This window comes from Patagioenas fasciata, chromosome 1 (assembly GCF_037038585.1).
Source record: "Patagioenas fasciata isolate bPatFas1 chromosome 1, bPatFas1.hap1, whole genome shotgun sequence".
Classification (NCBI taxonomy): Eukaryota; Metazoa; Chordata; class Aves; order Columbiformes; family Columbidae; genus Patagioenas; species Patagioenas fasciata.
In genome coordinates, this window is record NC_092520.1 from 127,899,999 (window position 1) to 127,920,215 (window position 20,217).

At 37.4% G+C, this 20,217-nt stretch overlaps 1 protein-coding gene across 1 annotated transcript in view; it reads right to left on the minus strand.

Moving 5' to 3' along the window:
* MAN1A2 (mannosidase alpha class 1A member 2) overlaps positions 1 to 20,217 on the minus strand; it is a 144,840-nt gene that overhangs the window by 81,143 nt on the left and 43,480 nt on the right. Inside the window, exon 3 of the mRNA XM_065851340.2 lies at positions 13,680 to 13,776. Within this exon, the coding sequence (XP_065707412.1) occupies positions 13,680 to 13,776 (97 nt within the window). The remainder of the gene's footprint in view (positions 1 to 13,679; positions 13,777 to 20,217) is intronic.

Below are 20,217 nucleotides of genomic sequence, written 5' to 3' on the forward strand. Positions count from 1 at the left end.
GGCTGGGACAGAGTTAATGTTCTTCATAGCAGCTTATATGGTGCTACAGGTTTGATTTGTGACTGAAACAGTGTTGATAATGCAGGAGAGTTTTGGCTACTGCTGAGCAGTGCTTGCACAGCATTAAGGTTTTCTTTTATTTTTCCTTCTCTGTTTCCCCACAGCGAAGAAGCCAGGAGTGGACAAGAGGCTGGGGGGAGTGAGAGGAGGCATGGGACACATGGACATGACACACAGCCATGACACCTGACCCAAACTGGCCAAAGGGACACTCCATACCATATGACATCACACTGAGTGATAAAAGCTGGCGGGGGAGGGGAGGGGGGCTTTAGTCTGGCAGGTAGCCATTCCCCAGGGACTAGCTGGGTTTCAGTCTGCCTTTGTATTACTTTCCCCCCTGCTCCCACCCCTTTCCTTTACTTATTAAACTGTCTTCATCTCAAGCCATGGGTTTTCTGACTTTTGCTCTTCCTAGTCTCTCTCCCTGATCCCCCTGGGTGAGTGGTGAAAAGTGATCAAGTGGCTGCCTAGTGCTGAGCTGCTGGATGGGGTCAACAGCAGGAGATCATACTCCAGAAGAAGCAAAGATGGGATTTGTATGGTCAGCAGATTTCAAATAGCTATAGCTACGGATAGTTATATTTTCAATTCCCTTTTCACCTTCTGTCTGTGTGTACTCTAACATTACCGTGTTACAAGTGTGTTAGTGTCTTACAACACACTTGGTATCTATCCAAAGGCCAGTTAGAGGGGTAACAAACCTGAAGAAAATGCAAATCAAATTAATCTCTCATTATTAAAATGCACACAATGCTAGAGAAGAGCTGCTACAAAAGAAACCAGCCTAAGTGGAAAAATTACCATGAGGCCACTCTGGCTTCAAGGCAAGTCAGACACAAAAGGCCCTAATAGGTAGATGTAACCATTCTTGCCCTTCTACCTTATGCAGTGACTAAGAAGGAAATATTTTATTATCAAGGAGAAGAGATAGTAGATCAAAGACACAGAAGTGGGATGCTCATCAATTCCTTCACCATCAAGGTAGGGTTTTTAATACATCCTAAACCAGTGAAACACAAAAAAGGAGGAATCTAATAGAGACTTACTCTTGTTTATAAGGACAGCCTGCAGATACCATCACCAGCTGTGCTTTGATGAAAGCCAAAGGAATCAGCAAGATTGCTTGAGAAAAAACAAGCAGTTGGATACAGTAAAATCATTTGGGGTGTTATTGAAGACAACTGCCTCTATATCATACAAAAGCAAATATCTCCACATCACAGCATCCCTGCTGTGGAAATAAGTTATGCTACAACCCAGAAAGCCAGCTTCTCTTCATAAGCATTAGAAACCTGGAATCCATGGTTAGTTATGTGTAGAGATTAGAGACCTAGATGTAAGGAAATTGCTTTCACTCTCAAAACAGCAGAACCCAGAACCCATGGCAAGATCCTACTGATGGACAGAACAGTAAGATAGAAACAGACCGCATGTGCCAGAAATAGTATTGGTCTCATAGCCACCCATATCCAGTTCTTGGTTTTTCCAGGGCCCCAGACAGACATTTACCAGAAGCAGAACACCTTTGATTACTGGTGTGTATAATGGGGGCTGAGAGGATCAGTTTGCAAAATGAACCTAAGAGGACTGAAGTCTCAAGGGATAATTTAACTTAATACCCACGCTAAATTTGCACTCTGGCAGGTGACTTGAGCTTCAGAGCAGTCCAGCACTACTGCCAGAGTAAAACAGCAACCGGGGTGCGCTCAAGCATAGAGCAGAACCTCACGATTCCACTGCAGTGGTTCCAGATATGAAAGAGGAGATGTAAAGCCTCATTAACGAAGTATACCCTGGATTACTTTGAACCAGAACGATTAGTTATTTTTCACACAAGCGAGTGTTTTAATCCCTAGCAAGAGAACAAAAATGTTTCCTTGATAAACTCAGCCTGACATTAAATACAGAGTTATTACAGTCTTTAAAAAACAAATATTCTTGTTATTGATATTCCTGCCTGACCAGCTTCAGAATGGCTGAAAAATGCAGATTGGCCAAGACTGTACTGATCTAGGAGAACTATAGCAATTACTCAAAAAGATACAAAGAACTCAAGTTTTCAGACCATAGCAACAGGGTTTCTTAATGTGATAGACAATTAAAGACCTGGTAAAGAAACATATAACATGAAAATTAAAAGCACACAGTTATCAACCCAGTTTTCTGTATCTCTAATGAGGCTCTGGCAATAAAGCTGCTACTACTGAAGCTTACCACTTGTAAAATAGCTTAATGACTCACAAGTAACAAGATAATGTTTAAGAAAGCGAATTAAACTTTTGAACAGAGTTTAATTCCACTGTGAAAAAAAGTGCCTTAAAATTAGTCAATGAAACCATATATTTCATACAAAACCGCAACATATGATTTTAACCCAGCCATAAAATGCAATGAATAAGCCTTTAAGTATCCATGAAGAAACCAATTGCTTTTAACATTTTAGACTAATTAAAAAAGCAGAACAAAAAACGAAGCATATTGACTGCTTAGTTCTGTTTCACTGCTGATAAAACACAGCATGAAAAGTATTCTGTATCAGACAGTACAGTATTTTAGCATACCAATAACATTAAATAATCAACTGTAATGCTTTACTTAATTTCATAAATGAGGAAGTAACAGGACTGAAGCATTTCAGTGCATGCTAATCTTTGTTCTTTGAATCTGTTTAAAAGTGAACCTGCAGGTAAATGTTTTCATTAACAAACTACTGTTTAAATAGCTATGTCCTTAAGACGCAAATTTAAAAACTTTGTCTAAGAATTTATAATACAGTAAACCTTCCTCTTCCCAGCTTTTCATTTGATTGCTTCACTTTGCTCTGCAACTAAATTCTACACAGCTCTTCAGCTTACCTCAAAATTCATACAAGCAAGATCTGAATGCAGTTCCTTTAGTGCAAAGCCTGATGCCCTCAAAACTAAATTTGGAAAGGGCTGAATTACTGTAGATAGGAGGAGGAGTGGACTGTGTGCAGACCATAATTAAGATTAGTGCTCGAACTATGACTTGAGTAAGCGGAAGGTTAAGACCTAGTGATAACTGAAAGGCCACAATGTCAAAGAGAAAGATTAGGATGAGCTTCAAAGTAGAAAAGGAACAATGGAGAGGAGATGGCAGCAAAGTGACTAAAAAGGAAAGGATACAAGTGTATCAAAAAGAGAGGTAAGAATAACAGGTGAGAATTGAATGATGATGACAATCAGCTGCACACATGAAGTAGCCAACCAAAACGAGCCAAAAACAGAGATCTGGAGCAACTCCATTTTGAGAAATTAGGAAAACTAAATACAGGCAGTAGTCAGTTAAACCCAGCTGCAAGCAAAATAAGATTAATATTTGACAGTAAATAAGAAAGCAAAATGTTATCTGGACTCCAGTACAGTTGTGTGACTCGAGTGCTGAAATCTTATACATGAAGCAAGCCAACTACTGATCTTCCAAGACAGTAAAGATACAATTGCTTACAGATAATTGTAAGCTAGACTACTTTGTCAGCTAGGTAGCAGGAGAAGCATTAGAAAAAATGCACTTCTAACAGTCATCATGTCACAGACGCTTTTCCATCTTTAGATAAATGCTTGGGCCACTTCCACATATTTTGGTCCAAACCACATTGTAAATTGTCTTTAAGACAGCTGAAGAGGAGCTGATTTCAGTGTGGTAGCCGTTAAAACTTCATCAGAACACTGCAAAACTAGAGTGAATAAGATTAGTGTATTAGGTACAAGCACAGCGCTGCACTCATGTGGTTGAACTGCTTCTGAATTACAGCTGCCCTGTAAATGGCTTCAGACAACAGCAAAGCATCCTTGCATCTGCCTCCTATCTTTGCACACATATCCATATTGCTGTCCTTACCACATTTAGTTTTAGATCTCAGTATGCTCATTTACTTAATATTTTAACACAGTCCAAAATAGATTGCATAGTCTTAATTTCATTTCCTTATAACACCTGCTGGTTTTAATTCCAAATGACTGTAAAAAAGTTTAAATTCAGGAATAGCATTCCCACAACCTAAATAATTCCCAAATCGAAACAAATGTAAGTCTGTGAAAAATGTAATTACAATTCCTGTTAAAAGAGCACAGCTATTCCACTTGCATAGAGAGTTACAAAAAGGACATTACGAAAGTTACAAAAGACATTACGATTGCTAATAAGACCCCCTCTTAACCAAATAAGGCATGGAACTAAGACAAAGGAAATAACGGCTAAGCTTTGAGCAAACTCTGTGGCTAATTGTAAACCTGGCTTGCTTTAAACCAACTGTAAGACTAATTGTGAAACTAGAAGGTAACAAGGTAAGAAGAAGACATGGAGGAAAAAAAGAGGAACTTCCTCCAGAATGACCAACCGCAAGAAGGCCTGCTGAAGACCACGAAGGAAAGATTAATACCAAAGAAACTAAAATAGGCTGAAACAAACTGAACTCAAGGACAATAAAAAGGGTCAGTTTGGAGATCTTCATGTGTGTGTTGATGGAGTGCAGACTCCCTGCGCACCCAGCGCTGTTTTGCTTATGCTTTATCAAACGCATGATAATAAATGGTATTAAGTGCTGCTATCCATGATTAGAGTAGCTTGAGTTGTTTATTTCAAATCCAAAGATTCCCAATGGGAAACCATTTTTTTTTTCCTCAGAGCAAACCATCTGGTTTATAAGAAAAAAAACAGGAGAGGATGCTACTAGAGAGAATAAAAATTCTCAGTTTGAGCCCGAGACCTGAACTCTAATATGACTTAATTTCTTCATTACCATTTGACATAGATGATTACTCCATTATTTTATAAGGCAGGTTACAGAAATAAGGTGTGTTTATTTAATGGGATTAAACCTGTGCATCCTATTATATATATATATATTTTTAAAGGCAGAATTCTTAGTCTTCTGAAGAATGCCATAGGATTTAACACCAGTCCAGAAACATGTTAAAAAGCTACTGAGAACAACTGACCTAAATGTGTTGTATGTAAGCTAATATAGACTGGGTGAGAAGGATTCAGTGGGAATGCTGTATTAAAAAGAAGAGACAACAGTTGCTCATGGTGAGTTTTCCTGATATGCGCAGGCATACTTGTAACAGCTGGATGACATAGCGATAACATTCAAAAATATTCATAGCCAATCACAGTTGACTTTATCTATGACACCAGTAATCTAAAACAGTTAAGAATCACAGCCAGATTGCATCCTGCCTGCACACATTTCCAGTTTTTAGAGAACAATAATGTTCAGAATAAACACCCTGTCTATTGCAGTGAAGCAAAATACTGTTTACAAAACACTATTTTCCAATTAGCAGTATCAGTGAGAAAACAGCTCTAAATTAGATGAACTGAGGAAAAGTAAGAAATTTCATAAAAAGAAGTCGTAGCATCAATGTTGCAGTCTTTTTAAGAAGCGAATTTGCGTATGGACAGAGAATACATACAGAAGGTATATAAGAATACCCTTCAAAGGCTTTTAAGAAAACTAACCTGCCACAGGATAAGAGAAAATTTTTCTCACACAGATGAATAATGGTTTAAAAGATAGGAAATGGGATAAATGTAAACAAGCTGTCACCACTGTGAAGGGAAATCACCAGTGAGATCCTATAGAGCTGAATGCCTATTTATTAAATCATTTGAAAATACTTGTAAGTCATCGTATTTATAAATCATTCAGAATACTATACACATTGGATTAGGATTTTGAAGAGGAATGCTACTATGAAAAAGCCACCCTACAGTGAGCTTCTAGACTCCATAAGGAGCCTAAAAGATGAAAAATACACTTATTCGGAAAGGAATAGTTAATAAAATGGAAATCAGAACAAAGGCTGTCTTCTCAAAAAAAAAAAAAAAAAAGGAACTTGAAAATACATAAAGAAATGAGATAATGTATAGGGTACGAAAAAATGTACATACGAGAAATTACTTAAGAGATCAAGGCTCTCCATGAAAGACAAGCACACAACTGAGGGCATAAGCAGTTCTACAGACTCATGAATGGCACAGAAGAGACAAATAATGGATTGGGTTTTTCAAGTACCAAAATTAGTCGCCTAGGACAGTAAGCAGACTTCAAAATCAAACTTTTCTACATAATACAGAATCAAACCCACAGAATCCCCCACAATGGGATATGGCTGCTTAAGTTTGCACAGACTCAAAAGCAGACTGGACAAAAATCACAGAAAAAATAAAGTAAAAGTGATTTAATAAAACTTTCTGCCTCTGACCACAGAAGCGTTACCACTACATAAACTTCTGGAAACCTGGAAAGAACTCCGAGAAACACTCAGTCCCTACAGGTTTTCCCTGCTCTTAGATTTATTCCCTAGGTACCTGCTGTGAGCAATTTTTGGAGGATGAGTAATGATAATGTTTGATGTTTTGTCCGACCTGAAAGAACTTTTCTTGTGTTATCAAGCACTGTTCTAATTCCAAATTTGGCCAGTAACTGGAGACTTACGTTTGTTCTTAAAATTTACCTTTCCAAAACCTGTGTTACTGGCCAAAAAAAACCCACACAAAACATTAAATGTACATGTAATATTCAACATTGTCTCAGTGTAGTCACTCATTACTGATTTTGCAGGGGACACAGCTGCATAGGCCTGTCCCAAGGCCAGTTCCATTTACTTTAAAAACAGAATAAGAAATACAGACATTGGGTTGAAATTTGTATCATGAAACTGCCTCTCTTTACGAGTCAGCATGAATGGATTTTCTTTCCCCTTTCATTTGCCACAGAAAAAGGCAATGATGGGTAGGTTACTTGTGCATGTACAGTTCAAAAACTGCTTAGCACATTTTTCCTCAAAACAAGTCAAGAACAAATTTGTTTATATATTTACACCTCATATTCCTTTTTTGTTTTCATTTATCCTCCACGTGAATTCAGAGGCTGAAAACATGTATAGGAAAAGGATGCTGAGCAGAAGTTATTTCTCCTGCCTGTCTCTTCATTAGGATTTTTATCGTAAGAAGACATCAGACGTTTTTAGCCATATTTTCAAAAGGTCATCCCTCAATTTTTACTTTAGGGTGTATCTATTTTCTTCCCAGTAGAAGTGTTTGTCTCCATAATGTTTAAAACTTTGTCTTTTTTTGGCAGCTAAAAAAACAACTGACAACAAAAAAGGCCTAGAAAACCTGTCACCCTTGACACTCAATTTCATGAACTTAGAATGTAAGTGACAACTAATCAGATAACAGCAGATAATAGTGTCAGATCAGCTCAGACAGCCCAATAACTTACCATGACAAATGACAAAAATGTCTAATAAACTAATGAAAATTTTCCAGGGTAATTAAAACAAACAAAACCCGCAACTATAACAGCAGCAGTTAAATAATTTTTATGTAGTGTCTGCAAGAAATACTGTACCTCTTGTTTTCTAGAACACAAACTGGACAAAGAAATCACGTTACTCTCCCAAGCTTTACTGTTCTTGCCAAAAGTACTGGGAAAACAGATGCCTTTACATGACTCAGCTCCTTCTCACAATGGGCTCATGCCCTTGCAGCCTGACAAATGCACTTTCTCCGTGGGTCTCGGGAGCATCGCTGCTCTCCGGCACAGCAGAGAAATGCGCTGTCAGATCTCCATTGCTTAGCAACACAGGAATCTGCAGCAAGAGCTTCCCACGCTGCAGCAGTGGGCACTCGGCTCAGCAACTTTCTCCCAGGTCAGGGGGGTTCATCAGTGGCACTGGTAGCAGAAAGCTGAGACAGGTTGTGCAGCAACCAGGCAACAGGACACACTCAACGAGGTGGCAGAAACCAAGCAGTCCGCTGGCAAGTTAAAAAACCAAACCAAACCAACCAACAAAAAAAAAAAAAAAAATCAGCTTACTAGAGCTGACCCAGCTGAATTCTTGAGTTGTTCCCTTGGTCACATCTTGCTTGGTAACCAACATGCACCTCAAAATTTCATTTTTCCCAATACATGAAGCAGTAGCACATTATGTTATATGACACTGAATGTGTTAGACTGAAGTCCCTCATAAAAGAGAAAACAGCTGCATTTGGTCATGTGTTAGGGAAGAGATATGTCACTGCATTACAGCCTCGAGGCTCTACTAGATAATACAAATGCAACCACAATGTGACTTCATTTTCCCTTCCTCGCAGAATGCAACATCCCAAGACAGAGCGTGCAGACATCACAGATTAAATTGACCACTTACATGGCACGTGTGATAAGAGATCAGGAGAGCCACGAAAGCACTAGAGATGCGTGAGACAGTCCTAGTGTGTCAAATTATGAAATAATTTCATTAAGACCTTCGGCATGAAAATGGGCATGCTGGTATGCAGGCTTGTACAACTTAAACTCCACATCAATATTACCTAGGAAAGATTTTTTTTCACACCCTTCAAAACATATCTAGACATATCTATTTATGTATTATGAGATAGTCTTCACATAACGCAGCTCATCTTTAGACAGAATACATACAAATGCAAGGTTTAGAAATGCACTCCTAGTAATATGGGAATTTTACAATTTTGCAAGAGTTTCTATCATTACTTTGTCGTGTACTTACTACTTGGCAAATTGCACAGTCAACTTCACACACAGATCAAAAAACACAACAACAACAAAAAAACCCCAAACAACAATAAAAAACCAAAAACAAACAAAAAATACCCCACAAAAACAACACTATCACAAACACCCACACACAACAATTTTCAGACCTCTAATTTCAGAAAGCATCAGGTAAGATGACCATGATTTCTAGTTTTGCTGAGGATGACGTTCGGAGTTGGCCAAAACTGTGGTCTTTTTTTTTTCTTAGTCATTCAGGTTCTCAAATAAATACAGTTTTTGAAAAATAAAGATTGAAGACTGATACAAACCCAACAGTACAAACTGCTCAATTTAACTCACAATGAAGAGTCTTCCAACTTGTGCTATGGTAATTAGTTCATAAGATACTTAAGTAAAAGATGTCACAAATATACATAATTTAAAACTCTGAAGCATATCTAGATTGAGTAACTTTACTGGTGTTTCCACGAGGTGTTCACCTACGGGTCACCAAACAAGTTCAGGAACAAATCTTCCTTAAACAGCATAGTTTAGACCATTACTCTGATCCTCAAAAGCAAATCCAATCAGATTTCATTACAGTAAGAGAATCTACCAACACCATCAATTACTCTGGTTTTCACTAAAGGCAAAAAACCTTCTGAAGTAAGGCTCAGTGTTTGTCATGTTTGCTCATGATCTTACATGCATCATTTGCCATCAGCCTTTTGTCTTCACTCTTTGTATTCTAATGAGAACTTGACCCAGATCCCATACAACCCCACCTCTGCAACAATGCCCTGCAGCTGCTAAATTATTCCAGCAAAACACTTTTTTCTTTTAGCTTAGCTGCTACAACCACCAGCAGAGCTGCAAATAAAAATTTAAACTACAAAGAGAAATTAACATCTCTCTGATATAATTTCTCCTTGTCTTTTATACTTTATTTTATAGGGAAGTAATAAATGACATATCTTGACATTACTAGCTCTTTCAAAAACCGACAACTTTCACAAAAACGGGAGCAAGTTATCAACCTGTTTCAGCAACACAGAACTTATAAAGGTTTGTTTCGTAGGTCATCTAAATGTAAATATTTTTAAAAGCCCACCAGTTCCCAGTCACCTGTCCAACAGCAGCACCAGACTACTAATTCTGAGACCCAGCTGTTGAAGAGGTACTATTCAAGATTTTAACTACTGACTGACTACACAGTTTGAAAGACAACATTTTTAGCAGGCTCTGCTTTACAATTTACCATCACCAGGCCGGAAATTTCAAAAAGACTGACAAGAGTTTCTAGTCGCAGGTCAACTAAAGCAAGTCCAGCAGGTTTTGTTATAAAAATTGAAATACTAACTGGGGCAGCCCACAAATGTTCTTGCTGCCATGCTTCAGTGAGGCACAAAGCACCTTGCTTGAAAGTTTATCACCCTTCCTTATTTTTTTTAAATGACTTAAAACTAAGATTTATGAGAGCAGAGCAGGCCACCTCCTTTCCCCTTCTCTGACCTCAGCTAGATCTTGTGATGCTGGGAACACTGATACTCCTCTTGGCATAGATACAGATATGCACTGCTTCAGAGGGAAAGGGGAGTCCAACAGGGAAGATTAATGGCCCATTTGCCTTCTAAATTGAATTGCATTTGCCTCACTTGAAAGTTATCAGTAAACCTGACTTCCCAAAGATTCATGCAAAGGGCTGCAGTGACAACCAGCGATACCATCTCCTTGCTGAATCTCTCAGACGTGCAATGAATTGAAATGGAAGTACAACAGACTGCAGTAACGGCAGAAAATAGTCTGGGTCAAAAACAGGTTTTGCTGTGCAGCTTTTTTTACTAAAAGTGGCATCAGTTTTCAAAAAAATTATGTAATGCCTCTATAAAGACAAATACCACTGGGAGTGGTGTCATTATGAGTAAAAGAGGTTAGTAAACTACTAGCAATAACAATACAGCCTGGACAGTCCTTGGTACAAGAACCAATTTTTTTCCCCCATTCCTATCAACCACCCACCAAATCAACAACAGCTGATTCTATTTTAGACTTGGTATATACTGAATATTATAGTATAAATTTCAGAAAAGTTTTTCAGATTAAATAAGCCTTGAACATAGCAATCATATTTGGCTAAAAATTAAATGGCACAAAATAGCATCTGGATTTTAAAAGGAGAAACACTTAGGGAATTGGCTGCTAGAGTTAGCTGGAATAAGAAGATCAGAAACTTGAATGTGGAGGAAGCCTGCAAGTTCTTTCAGACAACCATCCCAAAACTCCAAACAATAGGCATTCCAAAGGATAAGCATTCCAAGGAGAAAAAAGTAGAAGATGTATTAGAAGTAAGCAGAGGAGGAATAAAAAGAAAAGAGTAAAATTATAATTCAAATGGTTTCAAAATGTTGTGTCAGTCATATTAAAAACAAACATTAGAAAAATGTTTTTCTGCCACATAAAAACAAAAACAAACAAAAAACCCACACACACACAAAACCCAAAGCACACCACCCCCCCCCCCCCCGTCCCGCCCCCCAAAAAAAGTCACTTCACAGAGAGTCTGGGTTGCAAACCAAGACTGGTATATTAAGCAAAGGAATTGCATACAAATTCAACAGCAAAGACTACATCATCATACAAGAGAACAAAGATTTTCACTGTCAGACCCAACTTCATCAGCTAGAGAAAATATAAAGGAAAGCTATGTATTATAGGTAACATAGCTGCAGAAGAGATTTTTCTAGTGGAAATGAAAGCAGTACCAATACACAAGGTAGCAAAACGAAATTATCTAAGAATACTCTACAATACTCTCCAGGAACCTATGAAATATCCTTTCATCTATCACAGCTGAATCATGTTGCCCTGGCTTTCCCTGCAGCCTCACACTATGCTCAGTAGCGGCTGCATCTTCAGCTCTTCCATTTCACTTTTCAAACTCCTCATCCAGTCCAGATGCTCTTTTTCCCCTGAGCACACTAACTTCTACATCTTACTCCCCTCAGACAACTCCACCCGACTCTATAATTTTCTTCATAAATGAATATAAAGTAGTAAAACAAATATCAGCCTTTACGCCCTGACAAAGTGTAAGAAAGCAGGTTCCAGTGCACCACAGAAGGCAATCACTGCCAGGCTCTAAGGGGTTTGCTTGCATAAAGGCAAACAGTCTGTACTGCAGATAGGGCTCATACAGAAGTTGAAATTATTCTCCTTTGGATTTAAATAAGCTTCTACAAACTACAGCTTTGGGGGAAGGATTTTATTTGCTGGGACCAAGGGAGAGGAGCAGTGTGTCCATTTAAAGATCTCCCTTATCCATGTCCGGCAGGTATTTAAGGTTGAAGTTCATCATGTAGATAAATTTGAGGAAGAACTGTTTGGATATAAAGAAAATCACTTGTTTATTTGTAAAATATAAGAACGCTTTATATAAGAATGCTTTCAAGATAAAACTTAAGGAGATCAAGGGAAGGGATAGGGTGAAAAAAATAAAAACCCTTTAAGTATTACAATACTTTTGAAACAACTCCTTTGACACTTCTTTTGGAATGAGTTTCCTCTGTGAGTTTACTTTTTCCCTTACAAAAGAAAACAAAAAGCTAAATGATTTTTTATCTAAGTCAAAATAATTTATCTTGGGTTCAGGCACTAAACACAGAAAACCAGAAGTTACAGAATCCTAATCTGTATTGTTATCATCCACAAGAAACAAATACAAGATTTAAAGCAAGATAAATAAAACAAATACCAGCTGCAAGGAGAAACAACCTCACACAAAGTCATTAGACAATCGCCTTACAATAAAAGCCAATAAAGACCCGATTGCAAGCAAATGATTATAACCAATACTAACATACTTAAGATATACACAGTATATCCACACTCATTCTTGATGTAAAAACTAGTTATGATGAATTTGTACCTTTCTCAGATACTAGAGCACAGATTAATACAATATGAAACTCTGACGCTACACAGTCTTAGAGCAGCTCTCCTGGGTGCATTTTAAAATAAATGCATGAACTTCATGTCTCAGTCATCATAGGTGCACTCTGGACCAATCCAAGCTTAACCTCAAGCACTAACATCAAGGGTATGTGTTTTGCTATACCAGAGGATGAGCCTAGAGAACCTCCAGGCCTCAGTCCTCAACAGTTAAAACCACCAGATTTTTTTGAACCATCAGCAGTCCTAGGGAACTGGGGATTAAAAAAATTGATTCCTTCCTGGTTCGAGTACCAATAAAATGCTTGTCAGTTCCCAATCACTATTCTACTTATTCTGTCCCAATGCGTTTACATTACAAAAGCAGTACTACTACAGATCACCGATATTTTAAGGAAGAAAAGCCATCTAGTCTGATCACACATACAGAGTACAAGGCTATTCAAGTTCTTGATCTTTGCCTTCTGCACGTTTCATACTTTTCTAAATAGCATTTGCAACATTCATTCACACTCCATTGCTCAAATATTCTCACTTTACCCATTGAATTTCTTCAAAACTTGCCACTACTCTCAAAATTTCTGTATTTTGAATGTTGTTTTTTTCTTTCATTACAGTCTACAGGTTGAGGATCCACAAGTCACACATAAAGTAACAATGTTACTTTTGCTGTACCCAGATCCCTTTTTAAAAGTTACTTTAAATTTCACCATGATACTAGCAGTTTTTCAGCATCTTTCATGTGCATTTTATCTTGTATCACATTCTCATGGAATTAAACACAAAGATCAAGACAAGATGAGGTTGTTTTAAATTACATTAATTGCATCCCAAAATATCATCACTGCGTTGTAACTCTTATTTATATATATGTGTACACAAAGTAACTGCACATAGACACAGCTTAGCTTTTGTAACAATAAGAACATACTACTCCCAAAAAGATAGTTTAGACAAGTAATCCATTGAGGTACCATTGAAATAATCAACACACTTCTGTCATCCACACTTCAAAAGATTTATATAAAAGAAAAACTTGCTAAGAAGTTTAGGTAGACTTTCAAAGAAGATAGCATGAAGAGAATGTAAATTAAAAAAAAATAAAATAAAATAAAAATAAAATATATATAGTGCCTACCAAATATGTTGGTGGAATGTCCTTTCCGGGCAATTGGTTTGAGCTCATTATGTCCCCATCCATATTGCCTATAATTGTCCCAGGCATGCTTCATCATCTAAGGGATGGAAAAAATAGGATTCGATTACATTATAAAACTACTTTGTATGAATACAATATTTTACTCCTTATTTGAGACTTCATCTTTCACAGTCATCCCAATATACTGATAGTTACTTTGCCACTATTTCTACCTGTTACAGAAATTGGATTATACAGCATGAATAAATTTGGAAACAACTTCAAGTCTATTTGACTTGAGCTACAGAGACTAATGCACTGCATTAGGTAATTTCATTGTTCGTTCTTTCTTTTCCTTAAATATATGCAGAGACATTTAAGAATTTAAGCATAAGTAATGCATTTAAGCATAAGGAACTGTGAAAAATACTGGTTAATGTCTAAAATGCTAACCAAAAGAAAAAATATCTACCAATATCTGAAGCATAAAAGGGATTTATTTACACTGGTGCATCCAAGTATGACTAAACAATTTTGCAAAAGGCACAATAAATTTTTTATTAGCAACACCTACTTGACAAAGATAGAGTCATACAGCCTCTACCAAAAGAAATGCCAAAAGCTTTGCACTTTAGAAAGCATAATGAACAAAGTAGTACGAAATTATTAATATTTGCTCCACTAAACATTCTCAGCTCCTTTTTAATAGATGTTTCCACCACCTACTGTAGCAAACTACACCTAAAACCAAAAGATCTTATTGACATGCAAGTATTAACTGTGAACATCAACCACTAAGCAGAGTTTTTATGGATTTACTAAAATTTGTTAAATTCTTTGTGCTTCTTTGCATACAGCAGAAATCAAACAGCGACCGAGTTGCAAAACAAATGCAGTTTAAAACAATGAAATATTATTACCTAAACAGATCAAAGCAAGTAATGTGAAGAAATCAGATACCAAAAGATATTGCCCCAGACATAAGAACAGTCAGGAACAAACCTGTTCTAAAACAATAGCCATGCCACTGTATTCACAATCTTATGTATTGTTCTATTATACCTTAGAAAGTGGTATTATAATAATGTTAATATAAACAAGTTGAATCATGATACCAACAAGTGTGAGAAAGGTTCTCCAAGGGGAAAGGCTACGCTAATGTAACTACCAGATTAAGTCTTTAAGAAACCAATTATATGAGGGCAAATAAAGTTTTCACTATGATTTACAAGATCCTAGTTTTCTTATGTGAATCGAAGAGTCACCATACTCATTGAAACCAGGAGTAAACAAGCAGATGCCGCCTAAAAGCTATGATGCAGCCAGCAGAAGCAGCTCTCTTTTCTTACTGAGTTTAGGATTTAGTGGAACTCGGCATCTGGCAATCCCAAATATTTCACACTGCATCTAAACTGCCTGCTGAGAAATGCAAAACAAAGTTTCTGTCTCTCCACAACCATCAAGAGATCCCTGTCCAACTTACATGGCTGCAATTCCTTTGAATGTAAACTCCCTCCAAATTTCTCATGGCTCAGTTAATTCATGCCCAGACAATAAATCTGAACAGCAGCAAAAGTATATGCACAGGCCCAGGAGCTGGGAAGCACTCCTGTGCTAAGTTAAACTGACATCAACCTAGGTATGGATGTCCCTCTCAACATGCCAGATGTCCCACTCCTACTGCTTGTCATTCAAGGTCAGCTCCCATGTTGCTTTTGAGCTTTGCACTAAAAGATTCTGACACCTGATGAGGCAATAATAATGCATAGTTGGTTTTAGTGTCATGAACCTGTAATGCAAGAAAAAGAGGATATAAATATTATACTAAAAAAGGAGAGAAAAAACATTTCATCAGCATTCACAAATTAGTGTTTACAAAGCACTTATCAAATTGAACAATTAATAGCTATTAGAACCTCAAGATGGCTCACGTAAAGTGATCTCCTCTCAACAGGTACAAACTACAGCATGACACACAATAGAAGCCTAATCACAGTCAGCATAGAAATTCCTCTGAGACCTCTTATTAAGATTATCCAGAACCAAACTACAAGTTTTTATATAAAACTGTTCATTAACTTACGAATCGAGAATCACGGCATCCTTCAGGTGGGAAGGGACCTTAGGATGTGTCTAGTTCAATCTCCTGCTCAAAGCAGGATCAGTTATGGGATGAGACTGGGCTCCTTAAGACTTTCTCCAGTTAGGTTAGACTTAAGGCTTTCTCCAGTCAGAATGGGGCAGTGAAGGCCTCTGTGAAGTGTCCCACTCTAACTCCAATTGCCAATCCACCTTTAAATCCTGAAAACTCTACCTGGGAAGACACAGATCTATAGTTTTAGATGGCACTAAAGGATGAAACTAAAGAATTACTGATCAGTGACTTCAATGTGAGTTTGATAACACAGATGCGTGAACAACAAGGTGACCATGACACAGCAGATCTAACCAACCTGCTTCCACACAAGGGAAACTGGGCTTTTGAGACCTTTGAATTCAAATATATGAAATCATGGAATCATTTAGGTTGGAAAAAAACCTTTAAAATAGAGTCCAACTGTAAACCTAACACTTCAAAGTCCACCATTAAACCATGTCCCTAAGTGCCACATCTACATGTAAATGGATGCAGCAATTAAATTCTTAATGAAGGAGAATCAAGTGAGCATTGACATTTTAGCTTTGTGAAAATCTCAAAGTGTAGGCAAATACCAGTATAGATCAAAACTAGCTAAATCCAATAGAAGAACATCAACTTGCTTCCTCACAGCAGAATGTTAATTGTGGAATATTTCATTGTCCCAGTGCTTTTTGGGGAAAGTACAAATTTTGTTACAAACTATTTAGTTCTGAGGAAACCCAATATAATTACAAAGTGATAAAACAGAATACGTGACAACATAAGAAGTTTCTATATCCATACGGTCATAAGATAAAATTTATCCTAGGATAAACTTTCATTAACACAAACTGTAAAGGAGTCAGTTTCACCAGATTCATTAATTAATGCAGAAGTAACTTAAAAATACACTATTGAGACTAGAAACGCTGTCAAACACAAGAGACTAAGTTGACTGAGGTTCTGAGATAGGAAAGCATACTTTGATGAGACCAAGCAGTTTGATAAACACAAACACTGTCCCCTCTGCCTCTCCCAAACAGTGTACAAAGAATATGGTGTTATACTCAAGAATCTTTTGACTTTCTTAGACTAACTAGTCAACTGATTTTTTTGGATGAACACTGAACATTACTCTGACACACAGCTCATTACCACATACTAAGAACTCTCCATGATATCACATTAGCAGGTAACTGCACATTACATTCAAATGAGAAACTGCACAGCCTTTATATAAAATGTTAGTTTTGTAAGGATGATATGCCAAGAGATCTCATAACAACATGGAGATTCCTGCTACTGCCAGAACTGGTAGCATGATAATACTACAGATACGATCTCTGTACTATTGGAAGCAGTTGTGCATGCAGAAGCTTTTGAAAGGCAGGAAAAGACAGATGCCTCTGTCAGCTAAAACTTTAACAGAGGATGTCACTTTGGCTCATGAAGCACAAGTTAGGTGAACTCCTGATATGTAGACCAAGATTATCTCTATGGCTGTGCCAGAGAGTATTTGCATAGTGAAAACTGGAAATGCTGAAGAATAGCTGTAGGTATAGATAAGTTTTTCTTCAAAAACACTTGTCTGTAAGAAGAGAGGGAAGTCTCAGAGAATGACTGGAATGTTTCTTATGGGATGCATCATACAAAAATACAAGCCAGCAAGATGCTGCTGCTTGTACAACTTGATAATTCTACAAAAAGATTAATTTGTATTCTGTTGCAAGAGAGTCAGACTGGCAAGAAGTAGGCCATGTCTCAAATGAAACTGCTCTTGTAGGTACACCATTATCTAGGCGCTTTTACTAACTTCAGAACACGTTCATGGGACCTGACTATAGAGTTTATAGTCACCGGGAAATAATTTTATTTTTTTTTAAAGACAGAGCAGCAATGACATCTTTTGACAAAATCATGATTGTAACAGTAAAAAGAGGATACAGTGATTGAGAAGAGACTTTCTTAAGAGAGATCTATCAGTACAGCAGCATGTTAGAAATAATAATTCAAACCACAGACTGGTTCAAAAACCCCTTTCCACTTGACAAAAAGGGCAGTCACCTAGCAAATAGAAAATAAGAGTCCTGAGAAATAAGTAAAAGAAAACTTACTGGCAGATCACAAAGACTGACTGTACACAGAATGAGGAACCTCTCCTCTTCTTGCCACTCATCAGGAATGTGCATAACAGAGACAGCAAATAGGTTTTGCTTTCAAAGGAACCTCTTCTGGTTAAGGGTATGATTTTAAGATATTTATATAAACCACCTTCAAATTCTGTTTTAAAATTAACCAAGGACTTGCTAGACAAGATCATTTCTCAATTTGCAGATTAAAAATTAATAACCATTTTCCTACTGTCTGCAGAGAATACTTTTTGGAGGTTAAAGAACAATCTATTCCTTGTATAGATATTCAGATTTTTGAATAAACTTAGAAAACTCATACAGATTATTTTATTCTTCTGGGAGCTACAAATCTCTACCTAAAGAGAAATTATTTCAGGTATCAGTCTGTGACTGTCATGCATTTTTGAACACTGCTACTGAAAAAGTCTCTTTGGAACTTGTTCCTAACACACACATAAAGCTGGGTTTTCTTCTACTGATGAATTCATAAGAAATTCATTACTAAAAGCAAAACTAAAATGTTTGTCAAACGTATGCAAAACAGGAAGCTTGTCCTTTTCTGTTGGCATGAAATACTTCAAGACTAAGATGCCTGATGGAACTATGGGGAAAACACTTCAGACTGCAGAGAACTAGAATAGTAGATGTAAAGTGTCTAAATTTGGAAAGCTTACAGCAGTGAACCAACTGCTCAAATTTGTACAAGAAAGCCAAACGCTTTTTTCTCCAAGATGATGAATCGGTATTTTTGACCTTGTGTGTCTTCATGGTTTCCAGAGAAACTGGCAGTCACAGGTTTGACTGGTCCTGTGGTGTTCAGAAAACTAGAACCTCCTAGATCACCTCTGTAAACAAGGACTGAACATCAGCCAGCAGAAAACAGTTCATTTCTTCCTGTTTTGCCTTCTCAAACATCAATCTAATCATCTTCATCAGTTTGCTCTTTCACCTCTGCCAGTTTTACGGTATCATTTTTGAAGCTGAGAGAACAGAACTACATGAAGCCTGCAAGATACAGGGGCACTACCATAGGAACCTTGTCTCTTTTTTGTTCTTTTCCAAAAATACTGAATATTAGCTTTTTGTCTGCTATTGGGCAGTACAGTGACATTTCCAAGGAACTATTATAAATATGAGCTCTCATTCTCAGGTGGTAGTAAGTCACCTCATACCTTTTCATACTAAGCATGAAGTTGGAACTTCAACCCCTCCAGCCCCAATGTGCGTCATTTTACATTTAGCTGAGAAATAAAAGGGGAGCTATTCACTCAGTCCCATAGGATTTTTCTGCAATTCTGTAGTCTGGCCTCAGTTTTCTACTCCAAACCTCCATATTGGCAGCAAAGTTCATCATACCACTATTAATCCATTTTCCAATTCTAAATAGTTTATTTGCATTATTTAGAGCATGGATCTCCCAGCACGTCCTCTATGGTCTCTAGCTCCACTTATTTGTTCTCTCAATTTCCTGCCTTCTAACCAGTTTTTCCAGGCAAATAGAGACATGACCTTCCAACCCAGGGCTGCCTAGTTCTACAGTTGTTAGTGATGAACCTTGCCAAACATTTTTTTGACAAATTGTGTATGTAACTATCTGCTTTGTCCACATGCTTATTGACTCTTTCACAGATCTGCTATAGCTTTTTGCATCATGACATCACTTAAATATACTGGGAGATCTTGAGTACTTGTGTGCTAAACAATTCTATTGCCTGTTCTAGTTTCTGTTAATCTGCACAGCTGATTCATCAGGCATAGAGCCCTGCAGTTCCCTTGACCTCTCCTTGAAATCTCAAAAACTGATGTCTTGTTAGCCACCTTCTAGTCCTCTGGTAACAAAGCAGAAAATAAGAATAGAGGCCAGCAATGCAATTCAAGAAGCCAAATCTCAGCAAACTAAGTTTGTTGCAAGTTTCAGGTACTACAGTATTGTATGCAGATGGTCTATGTCTTAATGAGTAACCTCTTGTGGTGTGTTCCATTAACTACAAGTAGCTCACATCGCGTACCGATGACATCATTAATATCAGTAATTCTGAAATATATCATCATCAGGCATTAACATACTGGCATATATTCTATGGAGCTGCTCTGGGAAACACAAAAGGGACTACAGCAGATGTTATGTAAAGACAACTAACAATTAATGGAATTTTTACGATGTTTAAGAGGACGCTCTTGTTTTCCAATCAAAATCTCCACAGCTGCAAAATACACATTGTCACTTGTATAACAATTTGATATACAGCCCTCTTCCATCTAGCCATAACTTATGATTTTTGGTACA